We start from the raw sequence: 21,466 nt of genomic DNA, 5'->3' as shown, positions 1-21,466 counted from the left end.
TTCACAAAGATTCCTACTCCTTAACAGGTTTCCCATTTGGCTTGTTGCAACGAAAACCCTCAATGTATTTCATTAGGATTTTATGTGATAGAGCAACAGAGAGTAACATACCTTTGTCAAGTGGAATGTAAACACACAATTAAGCCCAAAGTTATTTTCCTTTAATCAAAAACATGGAGCCTGATGTTAAATTAAACAGATATATCTCAAAAGATAATAAAGCAAAAGTTGGAAAACAACAATTTCAGTTTTTCTTTAGAGCTTATTAAAAATGGCATTTCAAAAATGATTTACACTCTTCTTAATGACTACTTAGGTTTGATCAGCTTCAGCTGGAGACTCTGGCAGGATTCCCACATAATATGACTTCTAGTCAAACTGACCATATGGGTTAACTTAAAGACTTTAGGGAGTATAATTTTTTAGAATAATTTTGGGCTTAAGTGTAACGTTTCCAAAAATTTTCAGACATAAAAATCTAAAATGTGGCATGCATTTGCACTGAGCCTCCTTTACTCTGACATCCCAAAATAAAAGTAAGTGCAACCAGCAGATTCCAGAAGTAAACTAATCAGTGATTGGCTTATAAACCAATATTCAAAGTTTTGGAAATCTTCTGTCAAAGTTAAGTCAATTTTCTAAAAATGGAAAGGAAAAAGCACAACTTTAAGGCCTATAGAGACATGTTTGTCCATCAAAACTGATTGGCTAGGCAAGGATATTATTATTCAAAGAAGCAGAAGAGACTTCCTTGGGGCTCTGGAGGAATCAATATAGTAACTTATGCACTCATATCTGGCCTATGTGTTAGAGAGGATAAAAAGAAAGTCAGTGTCGAACGAAAGCTACAAGAAATACACAAGAATTGAATTTTTGAAAAACCATGGCAGAAAAAATTCTGGTCAGTGTCTGGAGGTGAAAAGCTATAAGAATCTGATTCTCCAAGCTATGGTTCTTGGGGGCGAATACAAATGCATACCACACTTTTCAGATTTTTATTGAAACACAAATTACATTTTCTTTCGAGATCACAATTATGCACCGTTTTGTCCGGGTCTATCAGATAAATCCCTCAACAAAACGCATTGAAGTTTGTGCCGATAATGTCACAAAAGATTCAAGGCCCAGGAATGCCTTTGAAAGTCACATGGCACAATTTTTTTTCAGATTTGCTATTATGCTGAAAAATAGGTTTTAGACTATTTCTTCAACTTGTTGCTTCGGAATGTGTCCAAATCTGTTCCTATGTCTGTCCTCTCCACAAAAAACCTATTAGAGACTCACCCACCCAGCCAACCCCCTCCACTCACACACATTCACAGAGTTCTTTCACGCCAGCCTTTACTGTAGGAAGGCCCGACTTACTCTGATAGGATGTACGGATCCTTTTCTTTGAATCTGAATAAAAGTTAGACAGGCCGCGCATGCAATGCTCTGTCAGGCAGGCCCCACATGCCCACATCAGCAGCCACAGAGTCACCAATAGGTGGAGGAGGAGGGGGCAGGAGGAGGAGGAGAGGGGATGAAGGGGAGAGGAGGAAGAGATGTGGGAAGAGATTCAAGACAAGACATGAGATAGGAGGGAGGGAAGAGAGCGAGTGAGTGATAGCATTGCGAGTAGGGTGAGAAATGGCAGAAGGAGAGAAGATAAAGGAGTGATGTCAAGAGGGAGAAAACATATTTTTAGGGAGAAAGGCAGGGAGGAGGAAGGGAGGGAGGAGGGGGGGGGGAGAGAAGAACACACAGGCTTAGAGTGGAAAAGAAAGTGAGAGCAAGCAGCAACTGAGTTAGTGTCAGGGGAGGACAGACAAGATATACCGGCGGCTCCAGCAAACTCCAGAAATGCTGATGCTGATAGGTAATTTGCTCAAAAACCACTGTGTTAGCAGGAGAGATATCATTACTGAGAGCCAGACATAAAATAAATCTCTTGTTGCGGAAACTAATTGCTTTGTAAATAAAAACATTGCACTTTGTGGCTAAACTTTACCTCAGTAATGACAAGGTAACTCCAGTTAATTAATAAAGTAGCAACATAAAGTACTTAATTTAAAAGCAATATTTCAAACTAGATGCACAGTTTCCAAGTGTATTCCTTGGGATTGTTATTGTTGAATACACAGTGCAGTAAGAAAGTGTTTTCTCCTTTCCAACTTTATTTGATGTTTTTTGCTTTTTTTTGACATTTACATTTTTAATTTAATTATATTATCTACTTTTGATATCAGAAAGTTCACCTGAGTAAATACAAAACATGGTTTTTAATTAACACTTTTATTTATTAGGGAAAAAGCACTATATAACCAATGACAGTTGTGCCATCTTTTGTCAAAACTGCCATCAAGCATTTGTGATAACTAGCAATAAGTCTTTTACAGAATACTTTTGTTTCCCTTTTGTTTTAGTAATAATTTAATTCAGTCAAACTGTTTCTTAATCAGCTGACTGTCTTGTAGCCTGCAACTGATTAGCCAGCAAATATTAGCTTGTACTCCAAGTATTATTCTATAAAGACAAGAATGACAAGTTTATATTTTTGGTTTCAATCTGTGTGTATAAAACAACATGAAAGAGTTATTTTTAGCAGTAAACATAATTATACAGTTCCATTGTTTTAGCAGCAGGAGAAAAACATATTTTTATACATTTAAAATAAAAGCAATTTGAGCACGTTTTACATTTTGATACTCAAGGTTATCACACTGAAAGAACTCAAAAAGCATTAAAGCTTTTTGGCTCAGTAAAACAGATCAAAGCATCGGAATTGCAATTTGCATAATATTAATGCTTACAGTCTATTTTACAGATATATATATGAGTGGTGGGAACAGCTAAAAATGTGTTGTGAAAGACAGAACATAACTTTAATAAAGACAGTTGAGCTACAGGAACAGCTGGTCATTATGGCGACTAACATTTTGATATATACATTTTTTTTTATTCCGTTGATATTCACTTTGTAATGACTTCAGAACTGAAAACCCTTTGTATCCACTACAAACAAAATCTGGATGTTTTTTCTCGATTCTAAATCAATTCATAAAGATTTTTGCCAAAGTCAATTTAAATTGGATCCTAAGACTTCAAATATCTTCTATGTTTTTTTTTTGTTTTTTTTTTTACTCTCCTCAGTTCAGTTTCTAACAACATGCACATTGTCTCATACTATTTGTTTCTACTTAGATACATATTAAATTGCTGGACAGTTTGAAACTAAGGCTAGTTTAAGGTCAGGACTTATTCTTCACAATACGTTCTGAATGTTGAAAATTGCTACAACGCATTAAGGTATGAATAACTGGGTTCAGAGGCCATCGCCAGCCGACGTAGGGAGCAGAGAAAAGGGAGGCGGGGGTTAGGAAGTACAAAAAGACCTCTGTGGCTTTTGACTACAGATCTATGCTCAAGCAGGACTTAAAACAGAGCAAACAGACCAAATGACAACATGCATATTAAATGTCAATGTTAGATGACACATAACTTGTTAACATGCACCTCATAACAATGTGGTAAGTGTTTTTGTTTGCAGTGTGTGACAGGAAAGAAGGAAAGAGGTAAAGAAGAGCAGTATTGTTTGATAGAGGCTGATTTTGTAGTTTTTTAATCAATTGTGAAATATGCCATTGTAAAATAATTCAAAGCAGAAGTGTTTTGGGGCGTACTGTGAAGGCATTTAGGTTTCTGCATTATTATGAGCTTTTCAATGAATCTTTTTTTGTCAGATTAACAACATCTGATGAAAATAAGCTTGAAGGCGGTATTAAACACTTTTCATCAGCCCCACTTTAATGTATTAATGTTTTTATTAGTCTGATGTCATATCCTAACCTTCTTTTCTATAAAATGTCTTATTAGCTGAATGCAAAAAAAATAAATCATAATTAGCAGAAATAAAGGCTTGAAAACATCAGTCTGTGTAAATAATCTATAAAATGTGTTTTGCTTAGTAATTTGAAATTAACTTTTCAATAGTATTTTTTATTGAAAATGATTCTACATGGCATTGATTTTATTCATTTTAGTTAGCATGGGAGAGGAACTTGCTATCGACAAATGCCTGATGTTAATATCCTTTATAAAATGTGAACTGTGTAACAAATATAAGAAAAAGTGAGAAAACATAGAGGTTTAGGTTAGGATAGATTAGTTACAGGAGGTCACACATTTCTGCTTTCATCACTAGAGCTTAGTCAAATGAGCTGTGAAATTTACTGGGAATAAAACAAAGCACATTTATATATTAATCTAAAATGAGTTAGCTTTGCATGCTAGCACCTTCAAGCATTTTAAATGTTAACAGAAACAATTTAGATAAATGTAAAAAAAAAAGTAAAAGCAATAGAAGAAAAATAGAGAGGACAGAAACTTAGAAAATTGAGACAGAAAGACAGAGTGCTGGATCGCTTTGTTGACAGTTAATTGTTTAGGTGCCTGGTAAGTGCATCAATGGGCAGGTTTACATAGCAAGACAGATGTGCTTGTGTGTGCTACCTGAGGTGGACTGCCTGTTCCTACGGGGGGAACGAGTAAGGCGCTGATAGGGATCGGTGGCTCCGTATAGATCCAGTGTCGAAATGCACAATATAACAGTTTTTTGTAAGTAGTCAACCACTGCAAGACCGTTACAGTTCCCAAACGCCAATCTGGATGCACAAACACACAAAGGAACCACAAAATCAAAGACATATTCATGCTTTAGCCTATTTGACAAGGTTTCTCTCACTGACAAAAGGTGGAACATGGAGGACTTCCAAACACTGGGAAATTATCTGTGACATTTTGATGCAATTACTGACAACAAAAGCCCGTCTTTATCGCACACCGCTGGCGCTGCTGTGATTTCAATATTAATGCCCGATTTCCCAGAAGATTCACAGCCACCTGTTACACCCCGGCTCTGGAGCATCAGGCATGACTGAGCAGGAGAAACTCGATAGCTGAACTTTGTCCTTGTAACATGCAGGATGAGACAATATTTTTCATTTTTCTATAGTAGGGACACGTAATACTTTTGAAAAGGTAAAAAATAAATAAAATAAAAATAATTCTTGCTCGTATCCATTCACAAGTTTATGGGACTCAAAACCCATATATTTTAAGTAGGAACCTTTCAGTTTTTAGGCTTGTCCCTTGTGGACATTTTTTTTTTGTCAGGCACACTTTTAAAAGTAGGCTTCAAACTTAAAAAAAAATAAATAAATCAGTTAGTTTGGCTTAGGTTTCCCTGTGGTATCTTCTTAGTTATCCTGCTATAACTTTAGGCTATTGGAGGACTCATTAACCATTTTTTACAGTGTTACTGTGTGCTCCTCTTTAAGGCATTAACTGCAGTTATTATTGCTGTCACATTTGTTCATTTCTTTTCTTTGCCTTCTATAGACAGTACTGATGGCCCAGTGCTTCTGGGTTTCACTCAATCTTTATTTGTTCCACAAAGAAAATACTGCTTATCAGTTGATGACTCAAGTACACTTTTTCCCCTGTAAAATGCTTTGAGAAGACATTTTTTGACTCTGTGCTGTATAAATAAACTGAATAAAGTTATATGGTGGTTTTTAAAGGAATAACAGGAATGTCAAACAATATAAAAGGAAGTTTACAGAAGAAGCAAGCAGTCCCACAAAAACAGGACTAATATCATCAATACTGTTTAAAACTTCTTTCATTTATAAAACAATTGTCTACAACAAAGAAACTAATTTGTTTTTGGAAGTCAAGTAAATTATATTTAGCCTTTCACTACTTCAATTAACGCAAAGCTAAAAATATTTAATCTAGAAAGCTAAAGATATACTCTTTTTTTGTGTACGTCTAAGAAGGAGAGTTTGCATTCATGGAAAAAGCCAGCTAAAGACAAGAAAATAAATAAATCTCTGGCAGCTATTTTAAATTATGGAAAGCTTCAAATGAGAAATTCAAACAAAAATGCAATGGCCTTCACTGGGCTTTTTAAACCGAGCTGTGACTTTACTGATTTTGATAGCAGAGGTTCTTTTCAAAGAAAAGCAATTAAGCATTCTTTAAAGGAAACAGGAAAGAGGTGTGCAGTTGCTGCATATTCACATCCACATTATTTTATTTTATTTTATATTAGAGCAATGCTCCCAAATATGTTTTTTTTAAATATAATTTTAAAAATGATGCAAATTATTTTATAAACTTCAGTTTTTACAATTAAGGACACTTGCATTATCCTAATCAATGACAGCAGAAGTACATATACGTTTTCATATCCAAACCTATCTTCAATGTCTGTCAGAACAGCATGCTGCATAATTAACATTGCTAGGTCATTGCTTAACAAACAGTTCCTGAATGCTTAAATGTGCTAGCCGTTTCTGTTAATGTTTATTTTATGCCCTTTGGAACCTCATACAACCTTATATAACCAGAATACATAAAAACCTGCTTTTATGTGCTGAAACTGGCCCAAAGAAAGGACAGAAACAACCAGACAGATGGGCAGGACTATGCATACACAACACCATGTGTGCTTGGAATAGAATGCATTTACTCTAGGTTTAGGATTTAGCCTTAGCTAAATGTTCCCTTCTTGGCAGAATTCGAAACTAAGAAACAATTGTTTTGTTTCAGCCCCTGAAAAGTAAACCATGCCATCCATCATAAGAATAAAACTATAGGATTGGAAAAACAACAAGTTATAGAGGTATTTAAATGTTAATGTAGTCTAACTTGCAGTCATCTGCAAGAAAACCCAGGGCATCCTGGAGGAACTGCTCTCTGGGAACACCTTGGGATTCCCACAGAGGAGCTGGCCCAAGTGGCTAAGGAGAGGGACGTGAGGGTCTCTCTACTAGCATGATGGATGGATGAAGAAATATTTGTGATGCAAATAAAAACTAACTGGTCCACTGCAACTTGAAAAGGCATTCATCTGAACATTTAGTGTGGGAGTGAATATTTTAATCAGTATGCATCACGTTGACCCCTTTTGAATAAGAAACAATCCAAAACACATTCTAACTTAGGCACTTGCTTCTAAAATCACTCATGTTGTAGACTGTATGTCTTTTCTGCTCAAACAAAGAGTTCAAACAAACCAGCAAATTTCTAATATTATAACATTCAAGCTATTGCCAAGTCTACACAAACTTCTTGCAAGGACTCTATTTGTCCGTGGATAGTAGATTTACTCAGTCCACAAAATATCAGTTGCACAGATAGACCAGCAGACAAACTTACAGCCCATATGCAGAATTGAGGTCCAGACTGGTGATTTGCTGTGGTGGCTCACCATCCACCCACAGCAGCTGGATGACCAAGTCTGACTGATAGCCAGGAGGGACCCGGACCATTTTGTCCTTTACTCTAAAACACATACAAAGGAGAGAGGCAGGTTGGTTAGGTACCCAGCACAGAAAGAAGGAAGGGAATTGCACTCAACAGTTAGGTGTTTATATCTGCTATTAAAACTTTTGTTGTTTCTAGCTTCAATTATGTCCTTGCATGCTGAAAAAAAAATACACTGAAAAAAATGCACTTTATTTTTAACTGGTCTTTTTTTAGTAAGTATTTTCTTACACAAGTCAGGAATTACCTGATGTTTTGTGTTTGCAGTGTGTGAGCTGAGCTCTTACTTGAGGCAGGGGATGCTGTCTCTAGCACCGTCTGGTGTCCTGCTGCCAGGGCTAACCGGGTATGGGTGGTGGGGTTGGGGTGAGTGGGAGCCTGGCTCTGAGAAGCAGGGATTGTTTTCATTCTCAGATGGAGTGATAATATCCTCCGGCTCACACTGCAAGCGCACTTCTAAGGACTAGAAACGACAGTGGTGCAGAAAGATGAATGAATCCACAAACCTGCAGCTACGGCGACCGCAGAGCCGGTGATTCCAGCGCTTCAGACTTAACATTTATGCAGGGCACCAGATAATCAGTTTGCGATCATGCTGGTTCAGATTCTTAGTTCTACTCACCACTATCTGAGTGTTGGCATCATATTTGCTGAAGCGATACAGAATAATGTGAGCCGAGATGCCGACCACACAGAAGATGCGACTATGAGGGCACCAGCTAACCATCTGAACAGCAAAAGGGTCTTCCTCCCCCAGCTCAGCAGCCCGGCCCTCACCTGGCTTTGGCTTCTCAAACACTTTGGAGGTCTTCAGCTTGTACAACATCTGCAGTGTGACTTTTGAAACAAATTTGAAGAACAGGAATACACTGAATATTTCTTTTCTCTTTGGTAAGACCCCATTTTCATATGCTATTTTATGTCTGTTTCTGCTAATAGCTTTGATATGACTCTAGGCAATGTGCCTAATTAGCTGTGCAGCTTCTCCTATCATGAGAGTGCTATTAATTTGCTTTGGTGTCCTCTTTTTTAAGCCTGTGGCAAAAGGGAAGTGACGCATTGGGGGAACTCGTATTGCTTATTGGATTGTGGTGTGTCACAAAGAACCTGAGATGATCTCTAAACAATATTTCAGGAAGATTATTAGAGAAGGGACTTACATGCAGATGCATCCCAAAATTTTATTGACCCATCAGCATGTCTGAACAAAAAGAAAAAAAACTGTTATTTTTCTGAACAATTGAGAAATCTGTCAACAGATGTAAATCTTAAAATCTCATTTTATATTTCAACACCACAAATTGCCACCCCTAAAGTCACTTTAGCAGCTCCCGCTTCAGAACTAACCAAACTTCCCCAAGTTAATGATTCACCAATATTTTTGTAAATTGCTCTCTTTAGATCTGTAGCACAGCTATTTTTATTCTGTTGGATGAGAAATAAAAATTTAATTCTGAGGTTTTTCTGAGGCCAAGTGTCGCTATGATCTGAGATTTTAAGATTTTTCACACTGTGCTCTTCACAGAAAGCATCTCCATATCGGCATCAAAGACTCGACTCGGCTGACGCTCAGAAGCAGGCACCCTCCTGTGTCCAAGCCTAACAAGTTAACATGTCTGTCAGTCCTGTAAAAAGCATTGTGGGTAGTGCCGTTTTCTCCTGAGCTTGGTTTGCATGGACTCAGTTCACACGTGTTAAATCAATGCTATTCAGACATTACTTATAACACGGGTGTGTAAAGTTACTCCTTTGGATTTATTTTATAGCTGACAAAGGCTTCCAGACATCCCAGAAATACATGTTTTTGTTTTTTTTTATAATATCATTCCAGTATTTCCAACTTACCCTGTGATGATTATTTCTGGATAAGTGTGAGAGCCTAATGTCCATGTTCCGCCACCAATTGGCCATTCCTTAAAACAAATAAAATCATTATAAAATCTGCATATTTTCACTGCTGACCAACGGTGGTCCCAATAATATTTTTATTAAATAAATGTTCATTTGACAAAATATGTAGATTTGCACTCTTCAATTTAAAAGTGAGTGAATTAAAATTAAACAGAGCTTGATGATAATCCATCACATTTCCTCAGGCAATTATTCCCATGTCTGAATAAATGGAAAACAAATAACTGAATAGAAACTAAGCTGTTTTTAGTGTCAGTGTTGGTTATTTTATGAAAGTGAAGTCAGAGGAAGCATAAAAATATGTTAAAAAGAAACCACATTTTTTGCAAAGCCATGTCTGATGTTAATACTTTTAAACAGAGAGTGACATGTCAGCAGATAACAGGAAGACTGAACATCCTATCTTTTAGCTTCTACATGGGATAGAACATACTGGATTTGGAAATGTTAACAGCCTCTCAGAAATCTCAGAGTTAAGGAAATGCTCTACATTTTACTCAGACTTGTGTTTACGACAAAAGAAATTTGACATCTACAAAAATAAAATAAAAAAAAATATTAAACACCGTGTTTACACCCAGTGTGAAGTCACCTCTGCTGCTAAATAATAATTCATAATCACTCATCATAGTAAAATTTAAAATGCACATTGAATGCCTTTAAATAAAATACTAAAGAGATCCTACAACAACTATGCTAAAACAACAAGAAAGAAAACAGAGATCTTTCTTAAACTTTCATTTTGATAATAAACCTTCTGCACCTTGTGGCTATAGCCAGTCTTCTTGTTTTTAGCTCCTATTGAGTAGAGAATGGGGATAATGTCTGGTGGGCAATCTGCAAAATAAGCTGTGCAGGTAACAGGAGACTCATGGATATCCATGGGATATGGGTTCTCAAACACAGGAAAGCTGAAAGACACAAGAATGTTAAATGTCATAATGTGATATTAGAATAAGAGAAAACAAAATATGAAGCACTGTAAACTACAGAGGACAGAAATTTGTATTTTACAAAGTCAGTAAAATAAGATCTCTGATCTCAAACCATTTTGTCAACAGTAAATTTTAACACGTCTACAACAAAATCTAAATATTAAAACACATGACTCAGAAATTAAGTTTGTCACAACAAAGCACAGCAAAAAACTTTATTTACTTATTGAATAGACTTCTATTAGCAGTGTGTCAGCTTAAACAGAACTTCCTGCTGATCAATAAGAATGTGTAATACAATCTGTTTGTGCTACCACTACAACCGTCAGGAGACATTTATATCTGACTGCTGTAATTATGAAATCTAATTTACTGAGCAAACTAATTTATACTGAAGTGTTGATCTACTATTCAAATGTACTCTGAGGGCTTAGGTGTTAATCTGTTAACATTTTTCATCAGCAGCTTTTATCTTCACATCACCCTTTAGAGGTTAATTAACCCAGCTGGTAGAGTTTTCACCCTGAAAGCAAGGTATTTGGATTAGAACATCTGAGGCCACATTCACAACAATTCTTATCTTAAAACTTGAAAAGTTCTCATACAAAAGTGTTTCCACTGAAGTAAGAAATTTGCTTGAACACATTTTTGATAGACTGATGGACTGACTGATGAGTCTGAGAGGGCTAAAGAGCTTTCTTATGTTTTGAAGCTCAGCCTTAGGTGAAACTTTTAATGCTTTTCTTCTTTTATCATGTTGAATATTGCAAAAAAAATGTTTTGAGGTGGAGGTCTTTGCAGTTTGGGAAGCACCTACTTGCTTTGTGTCAGATCCACCACAATCAAGTCCTTCTCCAACAGCACCACCACCGCATAAGGGTCCTGGACTTCTGCAAGGCAAATGGTACCGTTTAGATCCAATTAATCTTCCTTAATCACTTTTAGGATAACATTAAAGTACTTACAAACATTATGAGAGCAGAGAAAGAAATGTTGCATCAAAAGTATAAATCATTCGGAAAATATGAATGTGTTTTATTTACTTCCGGAAAATTCTCCGATGATGAATACCCGGAAACTCTAACGTACTGAATTTCATGTACTTCTGAATCAATCAATCCAGGACGGTACTGATCCACATTTGACCCACGACGTGTTTATCATAGTAACCCTGTTTTCACAGTGTATTGAGATGTCTGATGTTGGCTAATTAATGTGTAGAAGCTTCATAAAGATTCTATTCTGACATTTTCAAACATCTTGTGGATGCCAACAAACGATGTCATCATGGCTGTAAAACATCTGAACAGAGCTGAAGGAAAGTTGTACCGTTGTTGTAGGGAGTTTCGCAGAGGACCATGAACTCCACAATAGGATAGTCCATTTCCAGAACCGTGATGGCCTTGCCATGCATGATGGTTAAAGCTGGCCGCCGTCCAGCCTTGTCGTATGAAAGACCACCAGAGAAGATAACAAAAGGCTCGCTGTTGGAGAAGAAGAATTTATATTTAGTAACTTTGCATGGTCTGTGTTAGCAGAAGCCAAAAATGACCATCTAATCATTGTATCAAATTATGCATAAGTAGATCACATCACATGGATTCAGTTTCAAAATACTGAATTCACAGCAGAAGTAATAAGATAGAACAAATGAAACACAACACGTTTAATGAGGAGTTACTTTAATCAATAATTAATTCTCATACCTGCTCCTTGAGGTCTTGTACTCTACTTTGAGTATTGGTTTGCAGGACTCCTTTCTCCCGTCCTTCTGTATCTTTCCTAAATGAGTGGGGAAAAAAAAATGAAGATGTAATAGTCACTTCCAATTAACTGAAACTAATAATCTCTTTCCAGGAGATTAGCTATCAGATTTTTATGGATATTTTCTCAGACATTCCAGATTAGCCTAAATACATGGGTTGCTTCATCACTATTTACTTTGTTGACTATTTAGTTGACTTTTCTCTCTATTGGTGTACACACTATTTCACATTGATAGTTCTGTCCTCTGTTGGTGACATAGGCTGAGTAACATGTCTTGCCAGTAAAGTCATAAAAAGATTTCAACACAAATGTTTCCATTTCTTTCTTTTTTTTTTATTTGGTGGAATGACAGATCACTGTAACAGTCACTGCAATACAAAAAGCTATTTTCCTTCCAGTTCTTATAATGAAATGATTTGGCAGTTTACTCAAAGAGGAATTATCTCAGCTTGAATTCAGCGAGGCCTTGAGTTGTATTTCATGGGAACAGAACGATGAACAAAAGCCAAGCTTTTGTGAAAAACTGAAAGCATGACAATTTCTACAGCCTGTAATATCAAGTTGAATATGGTGACATGGATTAAATGTCCAATTGGACAAGAGCTGAATAAAATAATGATATTTTTACAGATTTATTATACTTTTAACTAATAATGTCAAGGTTGCGACATCGTGAAATTGTCAAACCAGTTGGAAATGAGTGTAAAACCTTTTTCCTAAATCCATCTAGTCAGACATGTTGGCAGAAAGTGTGTATTAATTATTCTTTACTCCATGTTGGGTCTAAAATGTTTTACAGTCACAAATTTACAAGCTCTGTTCACAAATTTCTTTGTGTGAATTGCACACACTATGGTGTCCCTCATTATTTAGCTAATTACCTCCTAAATGCTGACATGGAAATGCTAAAAAAAACAGTTGATTATGGCAACTGGGAAACATTTCAGGAATTTTGCTGACTTTCTGATATAGTAAATTCTATTTAGAAAGCCTAAAGTTTTCAAAAGCCTAAACTAGAGAAGATTTGCTTGGATAAATCACTTTCTATATAACAAAAGACTGTAAATAAAGCATAACCAGAAGGCAACCTGAGAAATTATTTTGCCAAACATATCTTGTATTAGAATTTTGCATCTAGTTTTTAATCAGTTTTAATTTAAATTCTTAAAATCAACTCAAAACTAATCAGTAATATGTCAAGACAAATTCTTACCAGACTGTGTAACATAATTAAGGCAGCAATGAGACCATCTTCTCTTTAATACCACCAGTCCCAGAGCATACAACTATATAAGCTCCAGCCTGTGAGAGTAAAATACACAAAGCGCTCTTTAAAGGCAAAGTGTGCCCTTTCCTTTGTAAACTGTGAGAGTCTGTTTATTCAGCATCAACACCACATCTTGAATTAAGACTTGAATGCTGACTTCCAGTTGGCCACCCCTCTGCTCACCAGTTCCCTGTCAGGGAGCCCACAGTCTGCTGGCCCTCAGCTGGAACCAGTCCCGGAGCAAACCTTCAGAAAGAAAGGAAGGCTGCAGGCGGAGAGCTTTAGTTTCTGTGTAGCATTGCTCTCTCTGGGTTTTGTTTTTGCTCTCTTTCATTGAGCCTTTTGCTGTAATCAGTTGGACTGAATCACTTGTCTGAGTGTCTTTCCTGCAGTTCCACCCACAGTTTTGGTCTTCTGCATTGCCTAGCAATGACAGTCACCTGCAGTGTACCGTAACTCCACCCACAGCGTGATTCCCCTCAATCTTCTCCAACCTCTCCAGATACCCTTCGAGTCCAGGTTGTTGAGTTCTAGCTGTCTCGTCATTCAAAATCTTGGGTCTCTGGACTCTCCAGATCTGCCTGTCTGGTTTTCAAATCATTGACATTGTTCTTACCTACTGAGATCTTTCAGGTCAGACCTACACAATATACCATATATTAAGATCATCTTTGATGAAATAAAACAAAATAAAATTAAGAATTCACTTGGGTCCAAAAACATCCTTCCGATGTTTACCTTCTCATCTTTCCTTTCTGCTTCAACTTTCTGTTATCTCACAGCTCTCGGTGAGGGAATGGAAATCTGACAAGGTCAAGATGTCCCGGCAGTAAACAAAGCCAGGAAAGGAAAATTTAAAGCAAGAGAATACATTTGAAATCTTTCAAGCGTAATATGGAAATCACTCAGCTGAACCACTGCTTAAGATTTCACAGCGATCTGATTCTGAAGGTTTTCTTTCTTTCTTTGAGGAAGTGAAAATTAGTCTGGTTCAATTAGAGTGAGTTTACGGCTAATTTCATTCTTTCACTCGCATGCTTAAACACACAAACACACACATTGTTAAAATGTTCATCACAAACAGCATAAAAAAGAAAATAGGATTTGGTTACTATTCTAATCATAAATTCATGTGATCATAATATTCTAATCTTACTTTCATAAAAATCAATTTGTTGATGTGTATACGGCAGTTTTTTACGTGTTCACAAATATGTTAAATATTTTTGAATCTGCATCTTTCAGGTCCCTCAGTGCAATGAAAGGTTTTCATTTACAAAGAGCTTTGTAGGTTTAAAGCTATATACATTTGTTGCTTTTGCAATATACAGTTTTTTTACAAACTTACACACAGTTTTTGATTGTATTTCTGTTTCTACACTAACAAAAAGTAGCAAATAATTGTAAAACAGAAGGAAAGGGAAACACAGTTTTCCAAATATCTAACAAAAACAATCTGGCATCTCATCAACACCAACCACCATCCATTCACATACTGCTTAAAAGTTACCCTATTCCTTAATCTCGAGTGTTTTGTGCCCTTTAATTTACATCTTTCCAGTATTGCTCTGTATTTAGCTCCATCCATTTTCCCCAATCGCTCTCACAAGCTTCCCCATCCCTGCTAGAGAAAAGCAATCTCACAGTATGTTGCTGCCACTGTCATGTTTCACAATAGGATTCTACCTCCATCTCTACCTTCTTTAACAAGCCTGACATGAGCCAAACTGCAAACAACTTTTTGTGCATTCCTTCCAAACATGGCTTCTTGCCACTCTTCCATAGGGACCAGATACTTAAGTATATGACTAATAGTTACTCTGTAAACAAATTCTCCCACCTGAGCTGTGAATCTCTGCAGTTTCTCCAGAGACACCACAGGCCTCTTGGCTGCTCCTCTGATTAATGCTTTCCTTGCCCACTCTATTAGTTTAAGTGGATGGCCACATCTCTGTAGATTTGCAGGTGTACTCTAAACGTTTCAGGGCTTCACAACACAACTATATTAATACAGAGATTAAATCACCTAGAGCAATACTACATTCACCAAGTGGTTGATCTGAGAAGCAAACTGGCAGCATGTAATTTATTAAAGGTACTGTGGACATTTTATGAACAGGCACATCACACATTTCTGGTTTTTATTTGTAAAGATTTTAGAAAACCATGCATCATTTTTCCTTCCACTTCAAAATAATGCACTGCTTTGTGTAATCCTCAAAAATACACTGCAGCTCATAGTGAAATGGTGAAAACGTCAGGGGATATAAACACCTTTGCAATGCAAGGCACACAGGCAACAGGCCAGCTGCATGTTTTTCTCTGGAATTTGAGAAGTGGAATGAGTGGATATCTCACCGTGAGGAAAGGTGACCTGGAATGGCTTGGTAGTGTTTCTGAGGTTCCATAGCGTCAGGCTGCCGTCTGAGTGACTGCACATAAACTGCTTCCCTTCATGATGCCAACTGACTGAATGGATAGCCTGTACCAATCAGACAGGGCAAAATAATATTTTACTTCCATAAAATCAAGTCTTTCTTTTCACATTTCCCTAAAGACAGACATAGATATATATGTGGTCTGCAAACAGTCTGCTTTATCCATTTCTTGTTAAATCACACTTAGTGCCACCGTGCTTTACTTAGGAGCTTACAGCATTCCTGCAATTGCCCTCCTCACAAATTGTTCTGGGTGAACCCAAAGGATAATTTAGCCGTTTACTCTTTAGTAGTCCAATTTTTTAAAAATTCATTTTTAACTCAGTAGGTGTGAGACACAACTTTTATGCTACATTGACGATGAGCCACAGAAAGCTCTCCTAATGAAAGAGGAGATAAGAGTGGCAGCATAAGTGGAAGTGCACAAAGTGACAATACCAAGGGGAATATGGCTCTAAGGATGCCTGGCTTTAGATTAGAAATGAAAAAAACAAAAAAAAGATTCAAGTAAAATTTGGTAGGACAACACAAACAACATACATATTTATTTGATTCAATAACAATTTAAATGCTTAGCTTAAATTGTAAACAAACACCAGTTTCTTTGAAAATCATTGTTTTTACATTCTTTAGAAGACAGCAGATTATACATGTACCACTTTGGCTGACCTGTATCAACTCTAGCATATCTTTAACCTTTAAGATCATTTTAATATCTGTATTACAATCTGAGCTTGCTGAAATGTTGTGATGTTACGTTGTGATGTCTGTTCCATTTTTGCGTGAAAGTATTTGCGTTTTACCGGAAAGTCTCTTCAGACTAACATCAACATGGCAAACAAGTTGTGACGATTACACACCATAAAGAAGGTAAATGCTTATATCCTTCACTACTCTCTGGGTCTTCACCTATGACAGCTGAAAGGACTGTGTAAGCTTTAAAAGGACAACTTCAATGGCAGGAGCATTTGCAGGCTCCAATCCTTCCAATTACAACTCTTTGAAGAAACGGTAATTGGATGCTGACAGACTTGTTGAAGACAATACCATTTGATGCTGCTCAGACATCTTAATTGTGCTGCACTTTGTTGACTTTAAAAGTATTGGCAGGCAAAAAGCTTAAATTGTTTCACTTAATAAGAAGAAGAAATGATGACTAGCGGCTTTTTTTTTATCAATAGCCACTGTCTTTCTGAGTAAAATGTCAATAAAAGGAAATGGCACTTTTCTTTTGAAACTAGTCTATTTCGACAAATTAAGTAATTAACAACTAGTTGCATTGTTAATTAAGGTGGGTATTTTTTTATTTTTATTTATTTTTTACTTCTAAAGAAAACAATTCCAACAAAATGTAGCTAATAAACTCTGACATTCTTTTAAGAAGTTGCCTTTCATGTTTTTGTTTTAATTTCTTTAGAAATAAAATGTCACATAAGTGCAGTTTCTATCAGTGTATTAAAGCAAGGAATGGAGCGAACCTCATCATAGTAGATTCTGAAGTCGGCCTTCTTGGCCCGGAGGTCCCACTGCACAATGGTTCCACCCTCAAATCCTATAAGCAGCTGCAGAGAGGAGTGGCAAGAAGTGAAATACAAAATCATAAAACTTTAAAGGGCATATTTCATCTTTTTTTAACTAGAAAACCTATAACTCTTGATACGACACACAACACATCTCGATCAACGTTTCAGCTGTTTAAAGCAGACAAGTCATTTTAAATAGAGCTGCTATGATACACTGAGAGACTGTGGAGACAAGCCATTATAAAAAAATGAACCTTCACCACCATGTGTCAAGTTTATACATGTTAAATTATTATTCAAAGTGGAAACTGGACCATTTTGTTTAGCAAGAAAGAACTTTGTAATAGGAATGAGCCAAATAAACATACAACTGGTAACACAACACACAAAAGTTTGTTTTATACACACATTTGTAAAAATGAAGATGGTGAGCATTTCCTCTTGAATTTGAATTCTTTCAATTCAAAACACTTTGTGCTTTGAAATTAAAGAAAGGTTTTCAACTTCATTGCAGTTGAACCAATAAAACATTAAAAAATGACATACAAAAATGAGCCGTTAAGTAGCTTCCATAAATTGTTAGCATGTTTTCAGCAACCACTGCATGGCTCATTGACAGAAGTATTCTGTTGACACACTTGTTCAGAGAAAATGCATCGTTAACAGTGCAAATCAGAGAAACTATTTTCTTTAGAACCAGAGCAGAATGCTGTCTGAATGCTGAATTAAGATGTCTTTTGTGAATTCAAGTTTATCTCACAAATTAAAAAACAGGTAGGCAGAGCTCACCACAGCATGATTTAATTCCCTGTTAGTCTCCAGGCTACTGTTCTCAGACAGAATTCCTACTGATGTCGTTCTCCTGCTTATTGCAGAAATAACCATATAAATCTTGGTTTGACGAGCTCACATTTGAGCTAGAGACTTCTCTATTCCTTCTTCATTCTCGGGTGGCCATTGTGTTATGCACTGATGCCCAAGTTCAATTTTGCACATGCACCCATGGCCATCACTCTTCACAACTTTCTCCCATATTTTCAGCTGCTTTGTCCTCAGCTTCTTTCTTTTAGGCCTTTTTTTACACATTCGTCAACTGTGGAGATACGCATGTTTAAAACTTAAAAGGACATCTTTACAATCAAATTGACAGGATAATGAAAACACATTTGCTGTTTAAATATTAGAAAACTTTTTTAGTTGATTTATACATTTTAAAAACATGAGTGCAACGCCAATTTCAGATCTGCTCAAAAATTTTACATAAAAGCCTCTTTCACAATATATTCAGTTTAAGTTAAAAAGTAGCCTTCGGGTTTAATGTACTACAAGAAGAGGGAATTACATGAATGTAGTACTAAATCTTTACAAATGTCAGAGTCCAATTATAGAAGCTCAACATTGAAGTAAAAAAAAAACTAAAGGTCAAAACGTTTTTGCTCTAATTGCTCAGATATCTGCTTTTTTGTTTTATTATTCATAATACAGTTCCAGTTGTGCCTTGAGATGGGTAAGTTTAAACCAGTAGACAGACTCTTATTATGTTACTTATTAAGATTGATACACTTGTGCCTTACTTTAACATCATGTTCTCTCGTCTTTCTCCTTTAGAGAAAGGCTAAAGGAACTGGATCTCTGCATCGTGCTATATTCAAACACCATAAAAACATGAAGTTAAGAATTACTAATTAAAAGTTTTCCAACAGTGTGATAAATTAAAAAAATAAAACCATTAAAAAAACGATAGTATAACTTATAAGTTAAAGTCCTTTTTTTATTTTAGAGAATTGTTTTAAATGACTGGATGAGACTGAATAAAACCACTCACTTTAAATGTTAGAAAGAAATTGGTTAACCTAAGCATCAAGAATTTAACAACTGTTTTCATACAATTGAAAAATAAAGTAGCATTACTTTGATTTGATGTTTTATTGATGTAGGTTTCACATTATCAGACTGTATGTTGATAAGAAGGATTGAGTTATACTAAGAGTTTACATGGTGGTACCAGATTACTAAAATTTATGCAACGACTTTTTAATATTTGCCACCTTTGATATGTTCTATGAAGCATATTTTAAATATGAGACATTAAGTTTATCAAGACGCTGATTTAACTTTAATTCCAAAGACCTTGAAGGTTCTGAACAATTCTGGAGAGTCAGAGTAGATTTTTCTAATTAAAGATAGAACATAAAACATTAAGTCCTCTGGTCAAATTTTAATTAGAGACAGTCTTTGGTTATACTTTTAAAATGTTAACTTTTAAATCTACCTGTATAAACACCTTTATATAAAACTAGTGATAAAGTAAGAGCTATAAGAAAGACATGGATGCATAAAATAGCACTTCAGGTGCAACTTGGACACAAAATGGTTCCCTGTAAGATATCAGCCATTTGCTTGTTCAAGACTGCTGCAGCCCACTGTAGAGTCTCACATTTAGATATATCATAGCATCATCTGCATGCAAATTTTACTAATCATCTTTAAAACGTTCAAGTCATGTATTACTAAGGTATGCTGGAAAGCAGCGGTTCTAAAAAGTTTACTTGTTGAACACCCACAGCTTTGAAGGTTGATCTTATGCTCCGTTTCTGATGAGCCTAATCCATCCTAGTGTTCCTCAGATGAAAAAAGGAGGGATTCTGAACCTTTTTGTCATTCTGAGAACCCAAAAGGTTGCGGTTCTGAAGTCAGCATCTCCAAACCTCTAAGACAAATTAATTAAAGATTGAAGTGGTTTTATTTGGGATAAAATAATGCAAGAGGTCTAAAAACGTTCAGATATTATGTGGATAAGATGAAATGTTCTTTCGTCTAATCCACCAAAGATAAGATAAATCCAGGAGATCACTGGATCTCCTGCTGACCAGTGAAAGTCCAACTGGTGGTGGGAACGCTCCCCTGAATACGCCAGATTGTAAAATAGTGTACCAAGCCGCATTGACCCTAGAGATGAGGCATCACACTGTTAACTCCACCATGTTTGTTGTTTTTTGATGGAAACAAAGGAATCCCAATGACTGTACAGTTTTTTTTTAATCACAGATATTGTACATATTTATACTGTAATATATATCACATGTAAAACTACTTCAAAGGAAGGTAGGACCTTTTGGACCTGAAACAACACCTAATTTCTTCTCCACATGTACTGATGGGTACAAAATTCTGCACGCACTATACAAAAGGTAAGAGCAGATTGATGCCGTCTGATCACAGATGACAGGAGAAGGAGATCAGCGGCGCTGGGAGGAGCACAGACAGCGGGCGGAAATGGCTCTCCTGCTGAGCAGACACACAGTGTGACATCTCAAATATGGAAATGGGCGTGTGAAGCTGAGAATAAAAGCTGCCCTTAAGAAACATCCTGCAACCTTGAAGTTTTACATTAGCAACATCGAAAAGTAAAGGAGAATGAAGACACACTGTCAATATGCAGATAGAGAATCAATACTGCACAATATGTTCTCAGAGGTATGTGATGTTTGACAGCAGACCTAATTTAGCATGATGAATGGCTGTTTACCGTGTTTATATCAGTTTGACTTTGAGATTGGAGGCAAGTTGTTGACGTAATTCAGACTGTCTGAAAATTCAAAGAAACCGTCGCAACAAACGCCACGGCGGTCCAAGTAGGCAGACAGAACTCATAATGTCTGGGAAGTCCACATTTTAGAAAACAGCCAAATAAACTGGGTGCAAATTTCCAAGGGCAAACTGACACCAAAAGAAAAAATAAATAAAACAGAACCCGATGACAAGAAAGCACACAATTCTTTCAACTGTTTGTAGATGATTTAGCAAGTGTGTCTGACGCGCAGTGAGCATATATGCACAGCAAAGGTAAGGACAAACAGATGACAGCTGTAGGACAATTAACTAACATGGAAAATGTGTTGTTTTAAGCAAACACAGGAAATTACTGTAGCCGAACCACACAGGAAATATCCCATCTACACAGGAGATGGGAGTATAAAAAATTTTAATTTGAAAAAGAAAACAAAAACAGAATAGAAACTCAAAGCCAGCTGCTGTCATTTTGAAAAGAGGATAACAGCGAGAGGGAAAACTGAACTGACTATGCAGTAATTTTCTTTCTGCTTAGTGGAGATTTCATCAGCTGAAAACTCATTATAGAAAGCATTAGAATCAAATCAGTGTGCCAGAAAGAAATTTGCTCTCCACAAAGCAAAGTATTTTTTTTTTTGAGTCAGACTTGTCATTTTCAGACATCTATATTCAAGAACAGACATAGGCTGTTACTGGTATGATAGCACACCAAAGTGTTGAAGTTAGTTTCAAAATTGTTAC

General features: G+C 36.3%; 1 protein-coding gene across 1 annotated transcript in view; it reads right to left on the bottom strand.

Annotated features, from left to right (window-relative positions):
• The window catches only part of stxbp5l (syntaxin binding protein 5L), a 43,791-nt gene extending 28,192 nt beyond the window's left edge, over positions 1-15,599 (bottom strand). Inside the window, exons 1-9 of the mRNA XM_088008360.1 lie at positions 15,550-15,599; positions 13,375-13,437; positions 11,487-11,641; positions 10,975-11,047; positions 9,986-10,133; positions 7,934-8,137; positions 7,599-7,774; positions 7,204-7,329; positions 4,492-4,643 (exon numbers count right to left, since the gene is read on the bottom strand). Of these exons, the coding sequence (XP_087864486.1) occupies positions 4,492-4,643; positions 7,204-7,329; positions 7,599-7,774; positions 7,934-8,137; positions 9,986-10,133; positions 10,975-11,047; positions 11,487-11,641; positions 13,375-13,437; positions 15,550-15,599 (1,147 nt within the window). The remainder of the gene's footprint in view (positions 1-4,491; positions 4,644-7,203; positions 7,330-7,598; positions 7,775-7,933; positions 8,138-9,985; positions 10,134-10,974; positions 11,048-11,486; positions 11,642-13,374; positions 13,438-15,549) is intronic.
• Between the last annotated feature and the right edge of the window lie 5,867 nt (positions 15,600-21,466).

The sequence above is a fragment of the Poecilia mexicana genome, unplaced genomic scaffold (assembly GCF_051168715.1).
Source record: "Poecilia mexicana isolate PSO_F unplaced genomic scaffold, ASM5116871v1 scaffold_2, whole genome shotgun sequence".
Taxonomy (NCBI): Eukaryota; Metazoa; Chordata; class Actinopteri; order Cyprinodontiformes; family Poeciliidae; genus Poecilia; species Poecilia mexicana.
The sequence above is the reverse complement of the archived record's forward strand: the minus strand, read 5'-3'. Positions and strand labels throughout refer to the sequence as shown.